Source organism: Neodiprion lecontei, chromosome 3 (genome assembly GCF_021901455.1).
Source record: "Neodiprion lecontei isolate iyNeoLeco1 chromosome 3, iyNeoLeco1.1, whole genome shotgun sequence".
In the NCBI taxonomy this organism is placed as follows: domain Eukaryota; kingdom Metazoa; phylum Arthropoda; class Insecta; order Hymenoptera; family Diprionidae; genus Neodiprion; species Neodiprion lecontei.
In genome coordinates this window covers 32,538,194-32,565,858 of record NC_060262.1, presented here as the reverse complement: position 1 = coordinate 32,565,858, position 27,665 = coordinate 32,538,194, and the positions used below count along the sequence as shown (strand labels likewise).

At 40.3% G+C, this 27,665-nt stretch overlaps 3 protein-coding genes across 12 annotated transcripts in view; 2 read left to right on the top strand and 1 right to left on the bottom strand.

The window, feature by feature from the left end:
- Positions 1 to 14,200, top strand: part of LOC107220165 — a 50,414-nt gene extending 36,214 nt beyond the window's left edge. The window contains exons 3-5 of one of the 2 annotated variants that reach the window (XM_046734489.1): positions 6,340 to 6,525; positions 9,678 to 9,849; positions 10,713 to 14,200. In XM_046734489.1, coding sequence (XP_046590445.1) covers positions 6,340 to 6,525; positions 9,678 to 9,823 — 332 coding nt within the window. In that variant the 3' untranslated portion in view covers positions 9,824 to 9,849; positions 10,713 to 14,200. Of the gene's footprint in view, positions 1 to 6,339; positions 6,526 to 9,677; positions 9,870 to 10,712 lie in introns of both variants that reach the window. The other variant, XM_046734490.1, reaches the window with a different exon arrangement.
- A 275-nt stretch (positions 14,201 to 14,475) lies between these two features.
- On the bottom strand, positions 14,476 to 16,265 carry LOC107220167 (surfeit locus protein 6 homolog). The gene is made up of 4 exons (XM_046734487.1): positions 16,211 to 16,265; positions 15,640 to 15,955; positions 15,490 to 15,540; positions 14,476 to 15,302 (listed from the first exon to the last, which is right to left on the bottom strand). Exons 2-4 carry the CDS (start codon positions 15,773 to 15,775, stop codon positions 14,581 to 14,583), a joined length of 909 nt encoding a protein of 302 aa, XP_046590443.1. The 5' UTR covers positions 15,776 to 15,955; positions 16,211 to 16,265; the 3' UTR covers positions 14,476 to 14,580.
- Positions 16,266 to 16,424: 159 nt separating this feature from the next.
- Positions 16,425 to 27,665, top strand: part of LOC107220166 (homeobox protein extradenticle) — a 64,499-nt gene continuing 53,258 nt past the window's right edge. For 2 of the 9 annotated variants that reach the window (XM_046734484.1, XM_046734483.1), the window contains exons 1-2: positions 16,994 to 18,839; positions 19,218 to 19,291. In XM_046734484.1, coding sequence (XP_046590440.1) covers positions 18,607 to 18,839; positions 19,218 to 19,291 — 307 coding nt within the window. In that variant the 5' untranslated portion in view covers positions 16,994 to 18,606. Of the gene's footprint in view, positions 16,585 to 16,992; positions 18,840 to 19,217; positions 19,292 to 27,665 lie in introns of those variants that run through there. The other 7 variants (XM_046734481.1, XM_046734480.1, XM_046734479.1 and 4 more) reach the window with 7 other exon arrangements.

Below are 27,665 nucleotides of genomic sequence, written 5' to 3'. Positions count from 1 at the left end.
TATGTATTATGCAAGTGCGGCTTGCAGTGCGATATGGAAATACATATAAAGTATGAGCTTTTGTGCTTTTATGCACATACAGCCGCGTAACACGCGTGGCGATTGCACAACGGGGGCCTTTTTCACGGTTCTTAATTTATCATCTGCAAATAGGGACTTTCGAAATCCTATTATGCTTAATGCGCGTGGGCAACGAGGCGTGTAATGAAATCGAGATGAACGAAGAGCGAGGGATGTGCGTAATAAAAAATCAAATTTACCCTGCTGAGCCGTGTTGAGTGACGCTTTTTTGTTTTCCCTGTAGCTGTATTAATATTGAAAGCTGACGGATTAATCATTTATTCCGCCGCTTCGATAAGGTATTCAAAAAATGTTCAATGCCAATTCGCGCTATTCATTCCACAAAACACCATTATAATTGTAAAATGGATAATTGAGTCGACCCGAATGCCTGTCCCAATTGATTAAAGTCAACCGAGCTGACACCTGCCCGCAAGTGTTACAGTCTAATCTAATCACGCAGCGATTCCGGGCAATTAATCCCGTTCATCGATGAATTGCTTTCGGAACAATATCACATTTTATTTATCACCATTTTTGCAAGGAAACAGAAAATCGCGCAAACCCAGTTCGAAGGCGAACTAATATGGATCGCGAACAACTAGTCCACGGTATTTCGAAACCCCTTCAAACCTTCGTGTCTTATATGACCGTCGGACTTGCACATCGCTTTTCGAATCCGAGACGGGTGTAAATTCCTCAGAGATCCGGTATTGGATCTCGAGTCCGTCAGGCTTCCATCTGAAAGGTGCGTCCATATAATGCCACGATTTTACAGAACTATACTTTGTGCTCCTGAATCTTTTGCAATAGAAACAGAACTGAAAAGCAAATTTCCCGACTGTCGGTATGCCCTGGTTCCTTATGCGATGCGAAAAGTTGCCAATCGTCGGGACTGAATGCTGGGAGAATTCTCATTACATTTTCTATTAAAAATTCTGTGTACTTGCGAGGCTGGGTCGTATTTCGTGCCGTAGATTAATGCACAGTTTACATTGAATGAAATTTCGATTTTAAAAGATTCGCACGGGAGAATTGTGAAATTCGAACGTTCAGCAAGGTGAAAATTCTGAGCGGGTCCTGAGCACTTTAAGCTACTGCAAAAACCACGACGTTTCTGTAGAGGAAATATTTCGGAGGCGAGAAAAATTCTGCCCGCTTTTACGCTTCGCAATCCTTGTAAGTAAGTGGCAAAAAATTAACTTCAATAATCTTATCGATCCTTGAGGCGAGCAAGTAATAAATCAGTCCATTTACTACGGGTTACGAATTTAACGGTAACAAAAGTATCAAACCATTCCACCTCAACGCGTCGTTCGATAACTCAGCCAGAACACTTCTAAAGGATGCACTTAGAATAAAACAGAAGCATGAAATGGAAACTAGATGAAACTGTCTACAATGCATCTCTCGAATGTCTGTCTCGTACAAAGTAGGTGTACTATAATTTAATGTCGAGCTCAAAGTTTGCAATATCGGTTTACACCGAAGAAGAATAAGTCGTGTCACTCTCCTGCCTTGCAGGCTGATGATATACGAGTCTACCTACCCAACCATTCTAGTCTTGTCAGAAGTCTTGGTACACGGTGATGTTGTACTCAAGGTTGTGGACGAAGCGTACGGTCGAAATGGATTGCATCATTTATATTGCATTATCTTGCCTGCCGTCTGCATTCTTAGGGAATCGCACTGTCACTTTCAATTTGTAATACCGACATCTACGAGGAACGAACAAATGTGTGATAGAGTTTCTCCTGAATTTCGGTCTCCTTTAACTGGAACAACGTGTACAGATAATCCGCAACCAACCGTTGGGAAGAAAAATTCACACCGGAACGGAACGCGCACGTTCAGCGGTAATTTCAAACTCTAGCCGGTAAACTTTGGGTTCAAGATCCTCGACCGCGGTAGGCAGAATATTCAACGCCGAAGGGTGAACGGAGTACGCTATTTCCTGTGTAAATAATGTATGACCATGGACGTGTATAAACCATTCTAGTTCGCTAGCGAAGGCCTTTGCCAAAGTGTAATTCGAGTTGAAGGCAGTACTTTGTTTCAATACAATACGTCAGAAAACCGACTGCGGTGCCTCCAGGCCTGACCCGAAGCTCAAGTTATCATTCAAATTTCAACAGCCATGGGCGACGAAACGAATAAGGTTTTCACAACGACGCTATTATCAAAATTATGGGTTATCAATTCTCGACAGTAACGAGAAGCATCGATCTCTTCGAAACTAATTCCTTATGTATAAAGACTAGAAGGTCGAAAGTCTGAAACTTTTTTCAACCAACTCACTCCTTTGGAATTATACATACGACAAGTAATTTTTTGGCACTTGGTTAGTTTTAACTCGTAATAACACGACGACATACCAGTTGTGATGGTGCGTCTTTTTTAATTGCCGCCATCTCTGAAAGCGTGATTAAAACTGCCTGAGGGGACAGTGTGAGTGAAGTTTTGTTCACGTATGTACAAAAGCACGCCTTACACGTGGTAGTCATACCGAGAACACGTGGTTAATTGCATTGTGAGCTTCGCTTGTGTGCCGAGTAGCTCATATAGAGGCAGAGTTCTGAACTTATATCACCAGTAAATAATCTAGAGTCGCTTTTTGGATCTCTCCAAAATGTCCAAGCAGCTAATTAACGTTGCACTCTATAAACTCCGAGGATTCGTGTATCTTATTTTTATTTACTTGTTTCTTTCCTCTGTTTCTTTTTGCCTGAATCAGTGATACATCAGTCAAAAACTCACCGACTGGCTGAAAAGAAACTTCCCTCGACGCTGTTTGTCTTGAAACAATCGATGCTTGACCACGAAAGGTGATAAGAAGCTCTCAGGATTTCGTCTGGAACAGAAAAAAAAACCGGTCTTTTATCAGGCTGTTGAGAAAGTTAAACGATTTAGGATTTCTTCGTCATGGAAATTGGAAAGAAAATTTTTAAATGGTTTAGCGATTAAAGGGAACCGATTAGACGGGCTCGGAAAAGTGAAGGTAATTTAGCGGAATTGTTCAAGGTCTGGAAGAGACAAATAAGCAATTTGCTCGACAAATTCTTGCCAGTAATTAATTCTCGCTTCGAATACGTATTTATTATTTACGACTAAGTAGCCGGGTGAATGTTCGGCGAACTAAAAACCCAATTACAAGTTCGTTTTACTTAGAAAAGTACGTACATATTTTATGCCATGTATCGTTGGAATAAACTATGCTCGTTATTTCGAAACAGATAAACTTCGCGTCGACACGTTTACGTCCGACCAACAACCGAGCTGTACTACTTACCAATTTTATAATTCACCGGCTGGCATAATACCGAAGATTTAATTTCAAGCTCTGCAAACAAGAGTGAATATTTATATAAGATGAATTTTATTACATCTTAAATTCTTCAATCGCTCTCAGCGGTATTTTTCGGGAAATTTTTCCGTCCGGTCCGAACAAATAAATGAGATTTTTTTCACGTCTGCGCTCATCAATCCGCAGCAAAATATCGTACCGATTGTTTGAAAAATTATATCGTCCTCCCGTGTTTTAATATTAATTAACCTGGTGTGTTGTTATATTTCAATTATTATCTTTACACTTAGAATAATTCCTGCAAGGCAGGAGAATGAAACAATGGGAGAACTCTGTGCCGTCGTCACAAGAATTCATTCCTTTTGTCGCAGTCATCGCGTGACGACGTGCCCACATTACGAAGATTCATAACTCCAGCAGTGCGTGCAGTCAGTTTATACTTACTGTTAGCTGTCATATGTATAAGAGAACTGAAAAAAGCGGATCACTCAAAATCACGCCATCAACAATGGTAGCTCTTTACAAATGGAAAATGGAAAAAGAAAAAAAAAAGAAAAAATTGTCTCTTTCAAATGCGCATGACAATTTCGGTAAATCATCTCAACTAGAATATCTCAGTCAAATATGAGCTCTTAATACTTATATTAAAAGGTGTCTATTTTATTTTATCCACTTTCTATTTAAATTACACGTAAAAAAAAATCTGAAAATTGTTGAACTTTTTTTTTTCTCGTAAACAGCTTGACTTATAAAGTATCCGAATACAGGTTATTATGGAAAATTTAACGCTCTATAAAAAAGTACATACTATGATAGAATTTTCCTAACTCTTACAGATTAAGAGATATTATTCAAGATGGCTCAATGTTTATGGGTGGATATCTCTTAATCGGTTAGAGGTGAGAAAATTCTATTTATAATTCAAGCCATTTGCGAAAAAAGAAAATTCAAATTCTCCGATTTTTTTTGTACATATTATTCGAATGGAAAATCAAAGAAATAAAATAGGCACCTCCAAATATCAATATTAAGAGCCCATACCTGACTGAGATATTCCAGTTGAGATGCTCTACCGAAATTTTCATGCGTGTTTGAAAAAAAAATTTTGTTTTTTTTTTGGCACACCCTAATGTAGGCACAGGGTATACGAGACGAGCACAGTTGTGTTATAATTTCATCGGTTCCGGCAAGGAGGGAGAGCCGGGAATGGCCTGCCTGTCTGTGTACATTCAGCGCCCCAGCCATTCTGTCATTATGAGGAATATTCAAATCCTGCTGCAGGGAAAAACATCATATGAAAAATATTTCATAATTTTCGTCTCGATTCCAGACGCGTCACGCAACGTAGACGGTGAATTGGCGCTGCAGGCTCGCGTCCCCTTTTTCAGACCTTGCAGCTCCTCGGGTGTTCGTAAAATTACAATACCCCCATTGGAGCCAGTCCTCGTCATCTCGCGTCGTCGTATCTTCGCATTTTGCCGGTGATGATGAAAATTTATAACGTCGTATCTCTGTCTCGCGGTTACCCTCATTTCGGATGTACTATTCGTGACATCTACGCCGAAAAACTGCGCGACAGTAACGTCTGGTTAATTATATACTCGATCAAACGTGCGTCTGTTGTATAAGTCGGTTGATGAAATTTCTACCTCTGTTCACCGCCTTTAATCCTTACATGCACGTTATAGTGAGAAACGAGGGGGGGAGTTTTTCAACAGAGATATCAGGTATCATTCACTGCTCGTTAAAAAATTGAAAAAAAAGTAATAAATAAATAAAAACAAAGAAAAACTCATCCTCTGACGATCCGATGTCAATTTTGTATTGCACATTATTTTTATTTTATAATCGTGGAGTGACTGACTCCAGCTTTTGCAGAACAAGCGAAACGATGAAACGGTAAAAACTTTTAATCATCCCTTTGTCTCCGCTGCAGAGTTGAAATAACTAGTTCATTTTCAACACGTTATGGAAGTTAGCGAAACAGTCATCGATGATAAGCGTAAAGCAATGGCTTCAAATCTCGAAAAGCGATACATTACGAATTATTTTTACACGAATTCATAGAAAAGTGTAAAAATCTAACAATAAAAACATTCGTAATCCTAAGCAAATGTCAAGACGAAAACAAAAATTTATCTCATGCAAGGATTTTGGGACTGATTTATAATATTTAGGATGGATAAAAAAACGCTACTCCCACCTTTCGTGATATTTCCTAAACATCCCTGATCCGTACAACGAGTAAACTTTTTTCAAAGAACTCCGATTTCACAGATACGCACACGATGCTGCGTGTATATCAGTGATGTTCTTACGTACGTGACGTACAATCAATATATTACAATGTGCGTTACCTGAAGGCACGTAAACACTGGACTGGACTGGAATCACGAGGCTGCACTTAACTCTTGCTTCGAGTAACGGGAAGAATATACTCGATTACGTTTAAACACTTTACGTTGAATCACCCACTGATCGCGAACACTTAAAACAGTGCCAACAAGGATTTATAGCACCAAAATCAACGCGCGTAGTTAAATCTCTGTTCCGACCGCGGCGAACGCTGAAACAGAAGTGACCGAGTCAAGCTTATGTTTACAATTGCCGTGTCAACATTCGAACAGTATCGACCATACAGGTTTTCACCGTTGGAAATCATTTCGACTAATCGCGGTCTATTCGTACACGCTTGATCAGACTTTGCGGAAAAATCAACCGCTGTACATTTTAATTAGATTAAAATCAGTCTCAGTTTGGAAAAAGCTGTCAGCTCATATAAAGCTCGCTCGGAAAATTTTCAAGGTTCCTCCGTAGTCCCCCTGCCGCGAATAAATTTGAAAACATACGTGTTCGCGATTATCCGGGGATCTGGAATGGTGATTTATGTTTTGAAGAATTGCAAGCCCGCAGGAACTGAAAGAACACTGTTCTCGCGAGAATCTGAGCTTTGATGATACTTTCTCATTTCGCAGTTTCCCCGGAGAGCATTATAGTGCCTATTGTTTCCTGTATACTTGGATTCCCTCTACTCGCTCTTCTGGTCATCTGCTGCCTGAGGAGGCGTGCGAAACTAGCGAGAGAACGAGCCAGGAGGAGAAATTGTGACATGGACCACGGCGCGCTGAGTCTTGTCAGGTTCAGCCCCATCCATCGACTCGGTAAGCCAACCCTCGCTCTCCTTGTCACTCACCTTTTTCTCCCTCTCATTTAAACTACAAGAACATCCCCCATTGTGTGCGGTAAAAATGCAACGTTGTTCATTAACGTGTGTAATAATCTGGTTGAAATTTTGCTAATCGTGAAATATTCGCAATCGAGTAACTTCGCCGTTTAAAATCGTGTCGCGTTGGGTACCCAATACGATTTCGGAACTCCGTTTGCTGGATTTTGGCCGGAGTAGAATGCATAATATCCCTCAGTCGGCTAATTTAAGCATCCGAAATTGAAGCGACGGGGACATTCGACCCTTATTCGGATCTCCGTCTTTCTCCCATCGCTGGGACGACAGAGTTTATATATAGAAATGGAAACTCAGGTACAATTTGGGATAATGTGAGCCGATGTATTGTTATCTCTCCCGATAGCTGTTCATTGACTTCGTTGAAAAGGTAAAGAGAAGGCTGATTTTTTTCACCGTTTATATACTATGTAAATCTATACCTCGATGTGGCTGTTTATCGAGTAGTCTCGGGGAAAGTACACTTAAATCCCGGGGGCCGACTCGAGCGTCAACCTTCATAAAAGTTGGAAGGATTTCTATACGACGGGTGGCTACAGGCAAGCGTTGAAAACTTCCCCTAAGAACGTATCTCGGTACGCTAAACGTCGGACGTTGACGTCGTTACGTTCCCACGTTCCCGTCATCGTGCTCAAGACAGATAACCAAAGTGACTGTCAACGAGTTTAACGTCTCGTAAATATTCCGTTGATGGTACTTCGAAAAATATTCTTTTACGCGGCTTTAATGGGCTTCCAACCCTCGCGAATAGCCGTTCTATCGTCTCCAGAGAAAGTCCCGCGCTATTCACCGTGTCACCGGCTTTGCAGATACGGTTGCGTGGGTGGAAAATTACCTTCGTCTTCTCGACGGTGAACAAAAACACGTATTACATTAAACATGACGTCGTACTGTAGCCGCGCGTTTGTTATTTCGTCGAAATTAGATTCTGTTTGATCAACGGAAAGGTGCGTCGGGATTTTCAAAGTCTAATCCACTGCGGATGTAGGATTAAACGAATGATGTGAATATGAAAATTAAATCTAATATTTGAAATTATTTTCTCCACCTGGATGACAATATTCGAGAGTAACGACATCGACAATTGTTTGGAGATCTCCCTCAAAGTTTCTCAGCGACATTTGCTTCTGGGATCATTTAGAATCCTTTCCATTTAGACTTGATCCACTTCACTTCTGAATCAATTAAAACTTTACATATTACGATTTTATCATCCCAGTTTTAAGCTCAACAATGTAAGGATAGTCACGGAGTTTATATTGATGATTCCGTACATTTCATACTTATCCCCCCCCCCATGTTTTTTTTGGATAAAAAATGTCGGCTGAGATGTTTCATTGAGAGATGTATTGAATTTTGAAGCCGTAAATGGCAGAAATTGTATACATATTGACGGCGAGATGATTTAAAAGTTTTTTCATGGTTTTCCACCCTTTCATGTTCCGCACATATGCGGTGAATTCTCCGCCGCAATGTTACGACAGAATACGTAAGAGGGTTGTAATAAGGCATGAAAAAAAAAGAACAAGATAAGCCTGAATTCGATTCATCGTTAATATTATCGCAAAAAGTATCTTACGAATTCATAATCGAAATAACGGAGAATTATTGGATATGCAGGTCGACGAATGAATGAAAAACGAAGTAATTTTTGTTTGCAATGCGTCGCCCTCGATTGTAGACCCTCCTTAGGAAATGATTTATTCTGACAACAGGTGATAGAACATATTTTTTTATCAAGTGCAACATACCATAAAACTGACAAATTTTTCAAATGAAAGATGAAAAAAAATTGCGATGTCTGGTTTAAAATATCCCTTTTTTGCACCAATGCTTGACGAAGGATCTGAGTATGGACTATAGACGTCGGTTGTTTGTATATATTAGTTAGTAATTTTTTCTTTATCGTTTTGAAAAAAATTGTTAGTTTTATGGTATTTTGAACTTGATGAAAAAATATTTTCTTTCACTTGTTTTCAAAATAAACTATTCCCCGAGAAAGGCCTACAATCGAGGCCGAAACGTCGGAAACAAAAATTACCTCGTTTTTCATTCATTCGTCGACGTGCAAATCCAAGAATTCTCCATTATTAAAGAATTGAGGTCAATAATCCAGTCATCGTGATTAAAGTAATATTTCCGGTAGACATCTCTGGTTTATTGTTCCTTCTTCTTTCGCCCAACCTCCGACTACACCTTTAATTCGAACTCTTTACTCCTGCACGCAGCATCAAAAGAAGACATGGGTGAAATAAATTTACAGAGTACGCAATATACGTGTGTCGTGGTAGCTGCTGATTCTGCCGCCGTTGTTAATGCTCTCTCTTTCTGTGCAAGCGGGATTCATGCATTCGTTGCAATTATAGAGCAAGGATGTCGGATGTTAGACCTTCTATTACATTACAGCAAATTCTTTGACTCTGGATTTAGATGCATAATGCAACACACCGTAAAGTTGAACAGCATAAGATTGGGTTCGATTCAAAGCGAATCGAGGTAACTCGATAATTAACGTAGCTGCTGCCGTTGCATTAGCAATATTATTGCGAAACCGTTTGTGTTCCATATCCACCGAGAAACTAACCGATTAGCTTAGGTATATCCGATATTGCTTTGGCAGTTAATAGTTATACTTCCTATTATTCGCTCCGTCGCTGTTATACTGGAACTGTTCATTAGTGGGTCGAAACAGCAAGTTTACGCTATTAGATCGGGTCGTCGTAGCAATTAATTCTTCAATGGTAGTAACTCGTTTCTCATGGCAAAAGAACCACTTGTTGCATCTACTTGAAAACTGCAATTAATCCAACAAGAAACGACGATTTTCCTTCCCCCGAATTTTAATTGCCGCGGTGAATCTTCTATCGGCATTTGAAATTTTCTGTTTCTACTGATGGTACAAAAAAAAAAAAAAAACTAAAGAAGCAACAAAATGACAAGATTCATTGCATTACTTCGCATTTGACGGCAGAATAACACGTGTGCATGCATATCGTATATGCGAGAAGAATTAATTGAGGTAAATGTATTTGGCGACCGGTTAATTCGATGATTTTCCGACACTGCAAACAGCTGGAGTCGGGAGAACCAACAGGGCTGTATCTCTGAGGAGCGAAAGGGGCTCTCGGGCATTTCCAACCCTGGAACTGGACACAGTCGTCGAGGAGCGATCGGACCCGGAACAAAGTACGGCCCTGGAACTGAGTAGTCCTGACTAGCATACGGCTCTCGCGGCACCGCCAAGGTGGGACGATTAAAAACCAAGTAAACTACCTTTCGTCCATTTACGCGTAATGTACTGCTGATATGTGTGTGCATCGTATTTTGAGTGGGCATATGACCGAGGATGTTTCTAAAAGAGAAATTTGCTTGAATTAGTGATTTGGCTGAAGAAACTATGATTGTTGTAGCTTTGTCTCCCCGCAGGAAGAAAAGCAGCGTGACTTTCGCGTAGAAGGAAAATCACTCCGGAGATTGATATAGTATACGGGTTTTGATTTTAATCTTCGTTAAGATCCGCGTACCAACCATCTTTTCCGCTATGAGTTTAATTTGAGTAAAATTCATTCCACCGCGTCAGGTTCATTATTATCAACCATCAAGGTTGGGAGTAGGTACTTTCTCAGTGCCGTTAGGCTTCCCTCGTTTTATCCTCCCGACCCATGTTATTAAGTCCCTTCGCGCATAGGGATGGGACATGAAATTAGAAACAGCTGCGGTGTTATGGATGTTCGACTGATGGCGTCGACTGCAGAAATTGAATTTTCAATATCATTACGAAGACTGCCTGGTATTCTCTAACAATAAGCCCGCATCTTTCCATTGTCGTTATCGCCGTAGTGACGTTACGTTATATAATTGTTGTTGGTATTAAAATAGTTCCACGTTGCAAGGTGTTGATAACGTCCATTTCATTTTATTTTTTTTCATGTAGGTAATACTTGAATGCAAATTACTTTGACGTAATTGATTGTCTCTCCTTTAAAAATTAATGATTATGACCGACTGCACGGATTCACCCTGTTTCGTTCAATATCGATAAACGACACGGCTTCGCCTGCTGTAACAGGGGAAATACACTGAAATCTGGTATTACACGTATTTCAGATCGCCGAGGGGATCGACGGTTCTGGTCGTGCCACCCCCAGTGGATCGCAGCCCCCTTTGGACGGCCCTGACACACGCGAACAGCGTGACAACGGTGCTGGGAGACACCTAGCAGGAAATTGAAGACAGCGGCTTCGTCGAAGCGCTGGTCCTTGAGCTGCCGATCATTTACTGACAACGGAGTATCAACGACGTCGGCATCGGCTGCACCGCTGTCTTCGAATCATCGAACACCCTGCGCCAAGATTAATTAAGTTGACCCACCGACGTTACAGTGAACATTTTACGTCGCGTGATTGTCGCGATACTACATTGTATAAAGCGATAACGTCAAGGGGGTCAAAGTGGTGAAATCTCCTATCGCACAATCGGAAATCTAGACGACGAATTATACAGCTATTGCGAACGCGCAAAACGCGATTAATTAAACAAATAAGTCTCGAGCGAATATGCACAACTTGTACAAAATAGAAACAGCTGTTAATTATTATATTATCAATTGCTATACAGTGCAGTAGATGTATGTGTAATATATTACGCGGGGAAGTAGAATAACGTATGTAATATGTGTATATAATTGGAATTACGAGTTTTAAATTGTAAGAGGTCTGCAGTTAATTTGAAATGCGTAATTGTTCCGGTACCTCTGAAGTATCGGTGTCGATATTACCTTTTATACAACTGTAGAATTGAAATCAAATTAAAATATACACGACACCGTACAGTGATTGCTTTATTTTGTTGTGTCTAAACATTACCAATCATAAATTTCATTAATGGAATATGGTGATAATTACATACAATTACCTTTCAATACTTTTTTAAAACACACCCGCATATTCTGATTCCGAATATTGATCTTCACCGTACATAGAATACACTGCAACTGTGGTTTAACCGGGGCGCACCGGTTACCACTCTCGAATTAAAATAACTGAGGCAAGACTTTTCAATTGAATAACTTTTGCGACATACGGCGTAAAATAATCGATACCTCGAATGATTATGATAGCACGCAAAAAACTCGCTAAAGAATTGCATGTACGCCTATATGGGTATAGTTAGTGTATCCAGTGACAGAGTATAACGTAATTATTTTTAACGGCTATTGGTCACGCAATTATTCAAAAGTGTCACAGGCCAATATCAGATTATGGGTATATAAATGTATAATAACTACTCTAGATTATAGGCAGGTACACGTGTATAATATTAGCAAGTCTAGGTAAAAAATCCAACCGAAAGAGCAATCAATTCCCATGTTGAGTCATTTTCAAAATTTTTGATAAAAGGAAAAAAAAAATGATCACCCACTTGAGCGATGCCTCATGTTCGAATCTACCGACATGGCTTTGCTTGTACTACACACGTTTATAGGGTAGTCGCTAATTTGCATTCTTACGTATGTAATGATCATATTGATCGTACATCCTTGCGCAGAACGCGGATCACTTTGGCATATTAAAAATTATCTGCTTTGCACGGAGCTCTGCGAGACTTGCACAACAATCGTTACGCAAATAAAAAGGTCTGATCTACGGCAGCCTATCTTTCTTGTGCTAAAGTAACGGTTACCGTAACATCATTTTCTTCCAATCGACAACGTCGAACAACTGTCTCGTAAAAAATCATAATTCAAGCGCGATTGATAAGACATCATCTCTAAATGGATGAAATTATAAAGAATTGTACGATAGTACGAAGGGATGTTGACGGGCTGCGAATAATCATATAATATTGAAGTTCATAACGTTATCGTAACGAATCATGATGAGGAAAACGGTTATTTTTCGATTTTGGAATTGTCTGAAATTCAGTGAACCGAAATAAAACGAAACAATCTCATATTTCGAAATTTTAGTTCCATAAAAATAGTTGTAACATTATGAAAATAGTGATTTTTTGCCCCAATGTTTCCTTACGATAACGTAACTAACTTCAACCTCGTTGCCAATCAAAAATGCTAAACTAATACTTATAAATTGAGAAATTTGTGGTCGCTCGTGAAATGTGAAAAATAGTTGTAATGTAGGTGTCTGAAAAAGAATAGCAGCAAATGGACCAACGCATCAGAAGAATTGTATAATGGAGATGTAACAAACATTAATCAGATATTGTAGAGCAAAATTAGAGTAATATGCCGAATAGTCGAGTAAATATTTTTATCCTCACGCCTCGGTAAGAAGTGAGTAAGTAGTAAGTATCTTATATCTATAATTAGTTAGGCGAAAATGGTAGAGAAGGAAAAGATGCCAACCTTATTGATATACTGATAAGTGTTGTAAGTTACAAACTTGAAACATGTTCTACACATAATGAAATGCCCACTTATGCCTTCCAGGAGTACTTTCAAGGCACAAATTTCATCCGGAGATAAAATTAAGTCGCGTGTAAATATATCGTTCAACTTTATTCCAATTATATTACGTGCAAATATTTATTCAGTCTAGGTACGTAACTTGTCTGTTTACGGTTCAATTGCGTCACACGTTACAGATTTTCAAGTCTAATAAAATATTCGTCTGCCAAATTCTGCCGATTAGACGGCACGAGTACATTTTATATCCCGTTAAATAAGTCCACTCGAATACATTTTTTAATTACAAGGAACACTAATGCATTAGTCATGGTATTCATCATTTCAAACACTCCAAAACACACGATAATTACGACTGGCATATTGCAACGATCACAGCAGCAAATGGTAATTGTTGCATACAGCTAAACTATAATCGAAATCAAGTGAATATGTTAAATTTTTTAGGCAACACCCGCGAAGCGTAATAATAAAATATAGTTTTAAGAATGATGTATGTGTAATTGTGAAAATTGTTTGTGGCTATTGTCAAGTTTATCATGATGCACTTATTACGTTCTAAATGTTGCTATGTTGGTGGACATACCAAGATAATTGGATCAGAGTCCCATTAATTTCATAATGCCTGGAGGATTGGAGGAATTTTAATTTCTAAAACAATTTCTAAAATTAAAATCTACTTGAAGGCAGTACAAAAATTGAGAACAAAATGTCATCGCTACGAACATCACGTTGCAATATCTGGAGAATGGGCCCCTTGAATTCGATTTTCAGATTCAAACTCAATTATACAAGTGCGTTAAAAACGTAGTGCTGAGTACAGAAGTTCACAATTGGTTAGCGGAGAATAGCAGTGCAACACTGAAACTGCGTAAATACCATATCAAAGTAGTAGACTTTGCATGAATATGTACGTTAAAGTTACGGCTCAATTTATATATTGACCAACAATATGCTGACATTAGAATTAGAAGCACAAATACAAGAATCAGATAACAGTAGTCACAATCACGCGAAGCAGAACTTGTCGAATGTTTTAGATATTCGACGGTGATAAAACTTTTGTACGTATGCTGGTACAAGCTTGAGGCTAGGCGTAGCGTAGTACTAATTCGACGAAGTTCAATTTAAAAAAAAAAACTTTGAAGTTTTCAGTTCAAAAGCATAACAGGATCTTGAGAAAAAATGTTGGCGTACCATATTTATAGAGTGTAATAAGATGAATTAATTTTACTAGCATCGTTTCCAAAAAATACTGTATGTACTAAAGATATTCGCTGAATAAACTATATATTTTAATAACAAAATCAGCCCACAATTGCAGCGCCGCTGTCTGAGTTTTTCCTATTTGTGAATAACACTGTCTTCGTTTGACTTTGCAACAAGTCACGATGAAAATAATCTGTTTGAATGCCATGGAAACTGTGTTGCAAATAACATCACAACTTGCGAACATGATAATATATTTGAACCACGTTACTTGATCTCATAACGCTTTTTTTACATACAGTGACAATTCTTGTGCTAAGTTGATGATTCAAAGAAAGCTATTCAAAATCCAGGTATGATTCGACCCTTCTTAGAAGCTCTCTTCAGGTTGTTTATTTTGTTTTCCCTTTTTCGTTTGTTAATGTTTTCTTGTCTTTTTTGTTGTTTCTCTTCCAGCGATTTCTGAACCTTTTCTTTTCGAGCCTCCCATTTTTTAGCGCTATGTTTCCTTTTTTGCTCTTCTTTTTTGACTGATTTTTTCAATAACTCTGGATTATCCTTGACTTTTTCCCCACTTGCCTTGGCTAGAACAGTTTTCCAAGCTTGTCTCTCCTGAAGTTCATCGGCCGCATCTTTTTTTCCAGCTTGCTGTAGTTCGTTTATCTTCAACTTCTGTTTTTCCAACTTTTGCAGAATCTTTTTGGGATCCTTGTCTACTTTAGGCTGTACTTTTTTAGCACCGATTTCTGAGAAGTCGAATTTACTGAAGACCATTTTACCTTCCGAATTGAAAATTGGTTTCGGTCTTGTGAACTTGGGCACATCTCCGTTCTCATGCTTCGCTTTGGCACCCCCAGCTGCAGCCAACTCTGTCTTGGCCAGTTTTTTCTGCATCAATCTCTCTTCTTTTTTACTTTTTTTCTTCAGTCTATTTTTCAGGCCCTTTTTCAAAAGTTTCGCTTTATAATCCAATCGCTTTCCCTTCAACTGTTCCAATTTTTCATGCAACTCTATTAACGTATTCGCTCTCGACGTGCCTGACCCCAGAGCCAAAAACATCTTTTCTATAACCCAAAACGAGAGTATTTGGTAATTAACAGTAATGGATGAACTTTTCATCAATCTTTTATAGGAATCCTTGGAAATATCAATTATGTAGTCTTTCCACACGCAAGCGTGCCGCTGATAACCAAGAACTTTAAATATTCTACAATTGTTATCTCTAGCAGACTTATTGCAAAAAACTAATACCTCTGTCATTGGTTTGTTGCTCGTGGTCGGCATCATCGTCTTGGAATTCATCTGCAATAAAAAAAGCGTTAAATTATATCTCGTTGTCAACCAGACGAGTCTATACAACGTAAGAATTATCAAATTTTCAGGTTATATTTGAGTTCGAACCGTTTTTGTGCAGGGCAGAGTATGGTATAGGCATACGGGAGAACAAATCTGTTATGTACTTATTTTCCCTTATCAATATCTGCTTCGCCAACTTCACGTCGAATGATTTAGCCTTACGCGTCTCTGTTAACTGCATCTTGTCTTTCCTTTTAACCACAAAATTTCACGTGCACCTCCTGCAGCTTGTAAATATAATGACGATGACGAACAGCAGTCGCCGCGGCGTGGTCAAATCGCGAAACGTACGAGAGAGAAGCAGACAGAAGCCTGAGAGAGCCCACGCTTGCACTTCTCGTGTCTCCGGTGTATTAGCGCCCTTTGACACCATACAGGTATTCAGAACTAGTTTTAGAGATATTTGAACGGTAAAGGCATGACGGTAACTGAACTGCACTCTGCAGTATCTTCAGTGATCGGCCATATTCGGCATCACGAAAACAGTGGATGTTAGTAATTTGTTCATATTTGACTACTGATCCCCGTAAATGTGTTCCGCATCGTTCACTGTTTTCACGACGCTTAATACGGCAGAGTATTGGTCGGTTACGCCACGCGTTTACCGACCAAATACCTCGAAAATTAGTGTCAAAAACCTATATCACGGAAAGACGAGCGTGAGCTCTCTCAGGCCCGTAGACTTACTGAGTCTGTGTCTGGTACTATCAAATGACGCACAGATGGCGCTACTATCAATTGGGAAACGTCATTCCAGGCAAGGAGGGAGTGATAAAGAAGGTGCAACGTTGAGGTTGAATATTCTTGTACCGTTATCAGCAGCAGACATTCTTACCGGCGAAAAGTAGCGAGCAAAACTTTGCAAGGAAACGTGGGTAGACGTCAAGCCTCGTTGTCACTTGGATTAGATTAGGTTAAGTTAAGGTTATTTTGGGTTATGTTAGAATTTTATCCGTGAATCCTGACGAATCTGACGTTTCCGTAAGCCAGGTATGAAACCATTATTTATTTTGATTTATCCCAGCTGACGGACATAATTATACGCACTATTGCACGCATACATTCATTAATTTATTGTTTATTGTAGTAAACAGCAACGACAGTCTGAAAAGTTGAGTTCAAATTTTTTCGTTACAACGGTGATAAATTCAACACTTGATAACAGCGGCTAATTTTTATTCCAAAATTTTTTAACATATAAGTTTCCCAGATACCAAATATTACCACGTAATCGCAAAAGAAATCCTGCAACATCGGTTCCAGTTCCAATCAACAACTGCATTCAAACATGGCCGCCATGGAAGCCATGTTTATTTGCCGCGCATGCTCACGGGTTTGTTTGGCAAATTAAACCTCCGTTTAGACGCTTGAGAGTTGATATTTTGCCGGTAAAACACGAGTAAAAATATTATTTTTCACCAATAAGTAAACAGTGGGACAAATACGTATCAACATGCCGCCTAATCGGGTACATAAATAAAAACTGTAGAATAAAAAGTGCAATGTGGGCGGAGTCTGCGTCGCAACTGCTGTCAGGAATGAGCGTCGGATGCGCGACGTGCGAGACTAAACCTGCCTTACGTGAATACAATCAGCATTAATGTGAAAAACTTTTATACAATGATCAGACCTTAGTGAATATCGGAGTGTTGGCGACAGTGCGTGTAAACCGTGAACGACATCGAATCGGTGATAGTTTGATGCTCGGAGGTTAAATAAACAAGCGTCAACGAAGAGTCGCGCATGGGGCAGCAAACAAGTGAGAGAGAGACGTCTCGTGTCGGAGGACGGAGCGCGAATGCGGTCCTCTGATTGGCGGGAACGGGTATGGCTGGCGCACGCACACTCGGCACCGAGGGAAGCTAGTTTCACACTAACCAAAGTCAGATCGCTAGAGACAGAACGCACACGGGCCGCGCGCTGCCTTGTAAAGGCACAGAGTAATGCCATACGAATGGCAAGAGTTTTCCAAATCGGCCTAGGCTTACCGTGAAACACCGTCGAAAACAACAATACCGAGGATTCGAAAACGGTAACGAGGATGACGTAAATTAATAGTTATTAAAAAGTAATAAATAAAACAAATAGATACATAAAATAATAACTGTAATAAAACGAACCGTGTATACGTAACACTTTGACAATCCGTCAACTAGACACTACTCTACATCATACCGACTACGAACCTAAAACATAAGAGATATATATATACACATATATATATCATAAAGGATAAAAAAGAATACAATAATACAATAAAATATAAGAATAAACGTAAGTGTGAACGTTGGAAATTCGAGACAAAGGAAATTAATACCAGAAGACACTGTTGTATATATATATATATATATATATATATTGTATATACACATATATATATATACACACATATAAATACATATACGATGCTGATAGTGTCTACGAATTATTTTCAATCGCGTTTTAATGTAACAAATCGATAATAATAACCACAGTGATTATTATTGTTATTGTTATTATTATTACCGTAGTTGCGAGTATATACATATATATATTTCCAAATAATCCCGAAGAGAACGACGAAGGTAGCAGAGTTTGCCGTATTTACACACGGAGAAACATATGTACGCGATATAAGATTCGTTGTTAGTTACGGATAAAGTGGAACACGTGTTGAAAAATTAATACAACGACGAAAGTTTGTGCGCGAGATGGGAGTATTTTAATAATCATCATCATCATCGTCCAATAATAATCGCAAAATAGAAGAGAAATGAGAAAGTGAAACGCGTCGGTTGGCGATTGTTTGATTGTTTGTTTACTGTTGTGTGTTTCTTTGTTTTTAGTTCTTGTAAATCTTGTAAAGAAAACCATTCGGGATCAGTCATTCGTCGCTCCGAAGTCCTGACAAAATCGCGAGAGGCATCATAAAAAAAAAAAACGAAAAAAAAAAAACTAAAAACAAAAACAGAGCAAAGAGAACATCGGTGCTCCAGCGAGCCGCCAGACGTAAACGGAGCTGGTACTCAGTTGATGGATGAAACTGGAAGGATGCTGCAACACGGTGGTTCAGGTGTGAGTCTGATGGGGGGCAACCAGGGTCAAGGGGCCCAAAACACGGGGGGCTACGGCAGCATGGGGCCCGTCGATGCGAGCGCGGCTCAAGGCCCCGATCAGAGCGTCGAGGCGAGGAAACAGGACATCGGCGAAATATTACAGCAGATTATGAACATAACGGACCAAAGTTTGGACGAGGCACAGGCTAGGTAATTAAATTCCCAATTCAATCATTTCGCGAGTATACTTTAGGGAAAATATGAATATCGCGCGGACGAAATTCCGTCGGGAACTTGATTCTGTCGATGATTCAGGGATCGATACTCTGTAATTTAGAATGGAAAGAGGTGACGATTACGGTAACAAGTGCCTGCTCATAGAGTTACTAATGCGTTGAGTGTAATTCGTTTTCATAACCGAAATAAAGGAGGCGCAAAATACGACAAGCGATCGGTTTGAGAGTTGTTTAACACTTGAATATACCGGCCTTATTGCGGGTTATTGTTGTTTTTAATTTATATCGAATATGTGTACGCTGTCTGTTTAAACAATAGTTAAACGTCTTTTCTGTTTGTTATTGTCCACAGAAAACACACGCTAAATTGCCACAGAATGAAACCAGCCCTATTCTCCGTCTTGTGCGAAATCAAAGAAAAAACTGGTAAGCTAAGACATCAGATACCTGCATTATCGAATTCGAATTTCATACGTTGTTCAAATGCTGTACGATACATTCCGACCTACGTTTTCGCGATTATTCAACGACTGTCGCCGTCCGTGCAGAGAATCGAAAAAGAAGGTCACACGGCTACATGCAGTTCGTGCACACGTCCGTTTGTTTATACTTCGCCTCAAGCCGGAGGAACATTTTAGTTTTAAAAGAATTTCGAAGGGTTTTAAGCAGCGGCGACGCTGTCACACCGTATCAATGTCACCCGCAATGATGGATGATCGGCCACGATTTTATCGCACCTTATCTCGCGATGCTATCAGTGTGACAATACGTTACATAAAATGTGCCAGGGGATAAAGAGTAACTAAAAACGACCAATCAGACCAAAGAAAGAAGATTTAAAAAAAAAGGAAATAAAAATAACAGATACGAGAAAAGTACCTGCAGAAGCAACGGGAGTCCGTAAATCACACCTCCCTCATTCGTTCATTCATTCATTCGTTCAATCACCGACAGGGAAAACAATTCAACTTTCTTCCATCGTCTCTCTTCTCTTCCTCACCTCCCATCCTTCGCGGCATGCATTGATTGTCATGCTCGTCGTTGATCCGAGCGCGTGGGTAGCGAAGAACTCGATTTAAACGACGTGTTCCGCAATTGGCGGGATTTGATTTCGGTCCTTCCCTGCATCTTGGATCGAATGCCTCTCCTCGCGGTTCACTGGGCTCGGAAGAAGACAGACAGGCAGACGTACGGATAGACGTTTCTGTTGACGGTGAACGACCCTTGATATGCTGCTGCAGGCGCGTCATCCCCCCTTCCCATCCCATTTTTTCCGATCAGGGGAGTCGGCACAGAAAAGCTGAAGAGCCGTCAGCGACGGAAAAGGGGGCCTGAAAACAGGGGAGCCCCAAAATAATTGCGCACTTCGTGGTCTCTCTATCCACGCGTAAAGTAATCCAAACATCACATAAAAATTATGTTTACGAGTTTCGAATTGGTATTGGGGGGCCCGCTGTATTCCCAACCGAGAGAGCGACGCGACGCTCCGTGTGCATACGTATATGTACGCATGTGTGCACATGTATGTACTTACATGTATGAACGTGCGCGGGACGCCGCGTCGTGGTGTGTATCACGCTCGGCGCGATGCAGAGCTACTCATGCATGTGGGACGAATGCCGGTGTGTAAATCTGTACACGCCTACACAGAAACCGGGGATAGAACTGAACTGCGCCGCTCCACCACAGAGTTTATGGGCAATGGCTGACGAGGCAGTGAAAAAGCACTAAAATGGAGAAGAGCAGATAAACGCTATGTTAAGCAGACCGTTTTCCCGCGTACTTAATATAATCAGGGTTCTCATGGGGCGAGGATAGATTCGAATTAGAGATCCGTGAACCCCGTATAACCGATCATCGTTCGCCGTCGGCGATGGATTTTTTTCGATTACGATAAACTCGTCCAAGCCGATAATGAGCGGAGACGATACGAAGAGAGAAAGCAAATGCAGACCATTCCGAAACCGTACCTCTTGCGTTAGTTGAGCCATTGATCCGTTTCGTAATATTTTAAAATACGATAAATAAGCGTATTACAAGAGGTTCGTTTTTTTTTTTTTTTTTTTTATTCTTGTTTTGATAATTTTTCCGAGATTTTTCGATGAACTCTGTAATCTGCGAAGATACGATTTAGACGCGGAGTTTAGAGCGTCCGTGAGCTCGGACGAACGCACCGACACTTGATTTACTCGAAGATAAACAAAACCCTTTTTCTTCCCCCGTTCCGCCGAAGAGCTCCGCGGTTCTTTGGTTGGTTGGTTGGTTGGTTCGTCGGCAGCCGTCTGTCTGACCGCGTCCTTTCCGCCTCTGGCTCGGTGAAGAATGTGAGAAAAACACCTTGCGCGCTTTGCGCACGCTGCCAGCCAAGGGAAATACAGCCCCTAAATTTCCACCATTGTCACGGCGTTTAGGGTCCTATTCATTTTCGGGCCCTGGATACCTCGCCCTTACCTTTTCTACATTCTACTCTCCTGACAGCGGGCGGTGCCGAAATTCACGTGAAAAAGGAGGCCTCGTTCGGTCATGTACTACTTCGAGTCTCTCCTCTTCTCTCCTCTTCTCTCATCTTCTCTTCTCTTCTCTTCTCTTCTCTTTTCTTCTCCGCGCCGCACCGACGTTGCCACGGTTTCTGGTCTAAAAATATATATATTTTCACGCCACGGGTCGCGCGTTCAACCATCGCCAACACTGTAATACTTTTGTGTATAATATCACGGTATTCGAGGGACGAGTCAGGAGGCGATGATTTCTGGTCCAGTCCGGAACCCGTAGTTATAATTTAATTGTAAGGGGATGTCGGAGTGCCGACGGAGTGACCGAATCGTATTTTAACTATAAGTCCTTTCTCTCTGGAGTAACTAAATCGTTTCAAACTTTGGGAAATTATACGCTTACAAATGTTTCCAATTGTGCTTGTGGGTTCACTCGAAAAACTGATGTAAAAATACGAAAAACATGGGATTCAATAATCCCGCAACCGCCTCAAAGTGAGCGAGAATCCGTTGCAAGCATATGTTCGGTGATTTCGTTGATTCCTTGTACTCTTCCGAGTCAAATGATTTGCCAAAATTTGAAGGAATTTTCTCGTTCAGAAAAAGTGAGAACTGTAAAAATACGATCTGCGGTATTTTACGGAGATTCGACGTCCTCTTAAAAACCATGGATTATAAAACAGATTAAGAAAGAGCGCTGAGATTGCAGGAAACAATCTAAACTGAATTTCAAACCTGATTCACTCTAATCCCATACCTGCTGCTCGACGTTGACCCGTTTGTCAATTAGACGTTGACGATGAGCAATGAACTTATAAAGATATCCGTGGCGGTGTTAGTTACTGTACCTAATTGAAGAGTAATTAATTTGGAACAACACCGCGAGCTGAAGTGCCGTTTATTGGGTACGCCTCTCGCCTTCCTCAACTAAAATTTGTCTAGAAAACGAGTCATTAATCTTGCTCGGTTCAACAACCAGTCGAATTGACCTGTTCTCAAATCATATAATCTGTATCGAGTATTATTATTTATAAACGTTGCAAAGGCCACAAATATTTGAGACCGCGAGGCGAAACTATTTTTACTGAAAAAACACCGACGGTTTACATATTGGCTGTTGTTTACGTGGTCAGTTTCGTATTTTCTTTTTCTTTGTTGCTCTTTGTTACGTTACCATTATCACTATCGCGTCTGTTGTTCAGTTTTGTTTATTACAGTCTCGTGCCGTCGCATTGTTACACAATCAAGGACAACGACGGATCGTGGCTTCCTTTAACGCGTCTGTTATGCATTACGTATAGCTCTATCATCAACAACCGGTAATCAATTCAAATAGAATTTATTACCCCGTTAACGCGATCCAAATTGCGACAGCGTCGATCATGCTAATGCGTATTTAAATTCGATAGGACGGTTGCAGCATCGGTGCTGATAATTTAAGGGTATGGAAAAAATATAACTATTTGCCAAATTATACATGGCTTTAGAGTCGCAACAATTGACTCTTGACGTCGGTATGTATCAATTTAGATAACCACTCTACTACCTGAAAATTAACCTGTAAAATTTGAAATAGACGAGGAACCTTTTATTGGCCTAAAAAATTCATAGAGTTTTGAAGAGTTTTGACAAAACTAAAATTTACAACTAACTCGTGAAATTTATCAATTCAAATCAGGGGCAACCTTGTTAAATTCAGTCGTCTGCTAAATGGAATTCACGCGGTGCCTTCTAAAGTATCGAAAAGTGGGAAGAGTCGGCGGCAGCCTGCGTAAGAATGATAATTTATCGCGAAGAGAAAGGGTACGAAATCGCGTTTTACGCGGTGTATTGTTGAAGCGAGAGAAACCCTCGGCCGACGGATGCCATGGCCGACCAGCGACTCGAACTCGGAGCGTCGCGGGAATGCCAACTATGCGCAGCAAATTCTCTCGGCGTACATTTCGCTTCGTCTGCCGTCGAAGGTTGGGACCCAGGGTCGTATCGACGGGACGCGCGTCTCAGAAATCAAGTCCCAAAACCAACGATCTTCGGAGAAAAGTCAGGGACGGCGGGTCGGAAAGTAGAATTTTCAGAGTCGAGAGAATCTAACTAGTCGAATTTCAAATTATGGAAATCGAAGTGAAGTGTATGGAGAAGACAAACTGTAGAAAAGTTGAAAGTATAACACAGAGAGCCAAAGTACAGAATCCGAAAAACGAGAGTTTCGATCTTATTGTTAGGTATACAATATATATTTCTACTGTCTGCACATCTTGTTGAAATTTTACGAATTAGATTTTCAAGTCTGAAAATTGGATATTGTGACCCTTGAATAGCCTTGTGTGGCCGTTATACTTTTTTACCCCCATCCAACCGATTTCATTGGCTCCATTGCCCGTAAGATTCCGACCTCTTCTCGCTTCGGTATGATCATCGCGAACGAGCACATCGAAATATCTCGGCGAATTACTATTTTCTATATCAGATCCTGCGCTATTCTCGTATTCTTGGATTCTTGGATTTTTGCCAGATCTCGTACGCGGTGGGTGTATAGATTTTTAATTGCGATACCGCACGTTCCTTTCTGCCAAGACTGCATATATACATATTATATATTATACTGTAACGATTTTGCGTTACGGAATAAAATAACGGGTTCGTTGAGCGTAAGGAAATTATCCAACAGGCACAAATAAATTGAGCAATGAAAATGCTTTTACTGGCCAACGTGCCTGTAGATAGAAATCAGAAACTAGACTGTTTTCACAATAATATCGATCGACGCAGCAACCTTACTCTTCCTTTGACACGTGAAAGGTCTTTTATCAGTGACGGATATTAGATCAGAAAGGGAAGCAAAACGGGTAATTTCACTCTTTGTAACGATCCTATATTAAATTGTTGGCCATCTTTGCCCCACATTTATATCTGGAGGGCGCGAATGTTTAACAACTGTTATTAACAAAACGTATCAGCAGTGCGAACACTGCAGAAAATACGATTCAACAAATTGCATGAAATTACTTCTTTTTTCGACTATGAAATCCGCGTTTTCCGACATTAACGGGGCGGAGAAATTTCTGAGGATTGATATTGTAATTCAGATAAAAAATTCAGGCTGTGTAAGAAAAAAATAATTTGCGATTTTTCTACATGGCACCCCCTAAAAAGATTGTTCAAGTTGAAAAAAATATTCTGTCAACAGATGAGCGTTTCACGTTATGTGGAAGATCGCGATTAGTTGATTTTCCACTTGCGTACTTTTTTCAAATTTATGAAGAAACGTGAGTACATTTTTTTTTTTTCTATTGCTCAGATCAATCATTATATCAATTTACGTCACAAAGGAGACCCACACTTGTAATATCAAGTCTTCAGTTGATGTTCGAGAAGTGTATCTGACAACTTTTTCATTAGCAATTCAATCTCATAAAATAGTTATAATTCAGTATGAACTTTTACGATTTACATTGTTGTATTACGGATCGTGATCTTTGGGTAGATTATAAATGTCAGGAAAGAAATAACAATTGAAGTGCTTCATCGTGTTTCTTCATATATTCGGAAAAATGTGACAAGATATGAAAAGTCGAAAAATCTTTTCACAGAATCTTTGTTTTAACCCAAACAAGCTTTTCAGCTGGTGTCACGGTGGAAAATCGTAATTTTTTTTTCCGAGACACCCTGTAGTCTGCGTACAAGACAGTTGCGGGCAACGGCACGGAAGCATCCGGTACAGTTTTCTCGATGCGGTACCTCGACGAAATGGATATCACGTTTATTAGAACAAGCCAGCGGCAGCGGAATCAGCAGGAATAATTCTATTAACGTGCCCAGCGGTAAACGTCACGTCAACTTGACAGCACAATACGCGCTCCCTGCAGGCCTTTGTTCTCCTGCGCCCTGTATAACGTATAATATTAGACATCCACCCTGCAGGAGCCAGAAACAATCATTCTAAAACATTCGTTCCCTCTCGCGCGGCGACTTTCCAACCGTAGCTCAAAGCTACCCTCCGTTTTCCGTTTTCCATTTCTCTTATTCCGAATTGAAAATCAAACTTTTCCATCAACGAAGTCGTACTTGACGGGGCCGTGGAATCCGGAAGAAGGCAGACTTGTTCGAGGAATGATTTTTTACCTCCAACTTGGCCCTGTTGAATTCGTATCTATTGCGAATGAAAAATAACGTTTGCGGAGTTGAATACCTTCGTTAAAAATTCGGCTTACGCCGTGCGTATATTTTGTCAAGAATTTATAGAAGCTACCTGTCGAAAAATATTGGAAGCCCATGACAAACACATATAACACGACCCTATCTTATCTCTTGTCAAACACCTTTTGCAGCCACGTATTACGCATCGAGCGGCATTGTAATAGTTATACAGCAGGTACGTGTAATCGGTGTGTAATAGGTGTGTATACGTATAGTGACGAAGCATCCCACCGTGCAGGAAAAAATATTACAAACACGGGCACGAGTTATATTCTTATCTCGTTCAAACACACTTTGAGAGAAATATCCGTACAGCATAGGTGTATCGTATACCTGATATGCATATACATACATACATATATATATATATATAGATTCTACCTTATTCGTACTTGCGCATTGCACGACGAGCTTCTTCCACACATTTGGTATTAGAATATTAGGACCCGATTTACGCGTATCGAGAAACGCAGGCGTGTGACAATAATTCCTCGATGCTTTTTCCCTTCGCCTCGGTCAACTCTCGATGTATCAACGGCGCGCGTATTTAAATAGAAATCCCTTGTTAGCTCGGGTCGGAATTATACCAGACTCGACCCGAGCACTCGCGGAAGGCGGTTCACCTTGAATGGACCCCCATCTGCATGCCCAGGGCCGCATTCTCGGAGCAGCGTGTCGGCATAAATCCGTATACGTACCTACCATGCCTGTAACGTACTCGATGAAGGGGAATTTTCGTCGATTTTTGTCGTGAGAGAATTTTTTTATTCCAAATAATTTGTCTTGTAACCTTTCGGCCCGACCCGGCCGACCATCGTCAGGCTGCTATTAAGAAAAGAAAACGAAAACTTGTTTGACAGGGCAGCTCTTTTCTTGTTAATGCTATCTCTATAATTATAAGATTATACTTGTATTCTTCTTAAATTGTATTTATTCTAAACACGCGTCCGAATCTTGACGTAGGGACGATGTAAGTTAATTATAAGACAGCGTAAACAAGAAAAGAAATTTCCTGTCGAACAATTTTTGTTTTCATTTGTTAATAGCAGCCTAATAATGGTCGGCAGGGCTCGGCCGAAACGTCGCAAGACAAATTGTTTTTAATAAAAAATTCTATCCATGCCGAAAATCGGCGAAAATTTTCCTTCGTCAATCCCCCATAATCACGAATTTTCAATTTGTATAATATTCTCCCTGATAAAATTCAAAACAAGAGTTCGCTTTTTGGTTTTTTGCATTTCTCTCCGCTTCTCAATATCTGATGCAACCTATTTTCAATCCCCAGTTTCGACACTAAACATCTGGACAAATTCTAAAACAACGACTGTGAGTCACTCGTTCGAGTTTACTGCCCGTCCACTTACACGCACCCGCTATAGTCGAATCTCGGCAATGTAGCCGGCAACTCGACGCTCGTTAGGTGCATCGACTGTATAAAGGGGCGGCTGTTGCACTGCTGCAGTAGGTAATTGCAGAGGATCGTTGTCCGCCGCCTTCTGGAGATTGCGCCTCGCGTTTCTCTGCCGCACTAGGTATCTATAACGGACTGCAATTATGAGTGAATCAAGGCTCAACGATTTCTCGTTGTTTATATATACCTATATATATATACACTGTAAGAATTTCTCTCCTACGACAAATGATGTATGGATACGAATATTTAAATGGAGGTGAATTACTAACGCTGTGCGATGTATTACGGTTTTCAATTCGAAAGAATTAAATATCAGAACAGAAAGTTGAATGCGATTTACCATCGTGTTGTTTGGCGCGAAATGGAACGAAGAAGCACAAGGAAGAGAAGAAACCATCCGACGCGGTGATTTCTGTGAAAATTTTACCCCGATAGACGCAACAAACTGGGAAATATTTACACGTGTAGGTATAAAATATCGCGTTCCGGTGAACGTGAAAGAATCAACTCGGGATGAATGTACGGATAGGGTGGCGTGTGGGTGTATCTACGTAAGGCGGGAATAGAAGGGGACGATTTAACAAACCATACGTTACCTACTACGATAAAATCTCACAAACCTATAAACTCGAGAAACTAGGTATGTTATATCATAAAAATACCGTAAAATAACCTCGTAAAATGAGAGCTCGCTCGC

Bases quoted from the DNA above. Each gene is read 5' to 3' on its own strand.
- LOC107220167 (XM_046734487.1), bottom strand. From the start codon at position 15,775: ATGCAGTTAACAGAGACGCGTAAGGCTAAATCATTCGACGTGAAGTTG. The intron at 15,541-15,639 runs GTTCGAACTCAA...TTTTTATTGCAG, and splicing joins CTCTGCCCTGCACAAAAACG to ATGAATTCCAAGACGATGAT. The intron at 15,303-15,489 runs GTATTAGTTTTT...TTTGGGTTATAG, and splicing joins GCAACAAACCAATGACAGAG to AAAAGATGTTTTTGGCTCTG.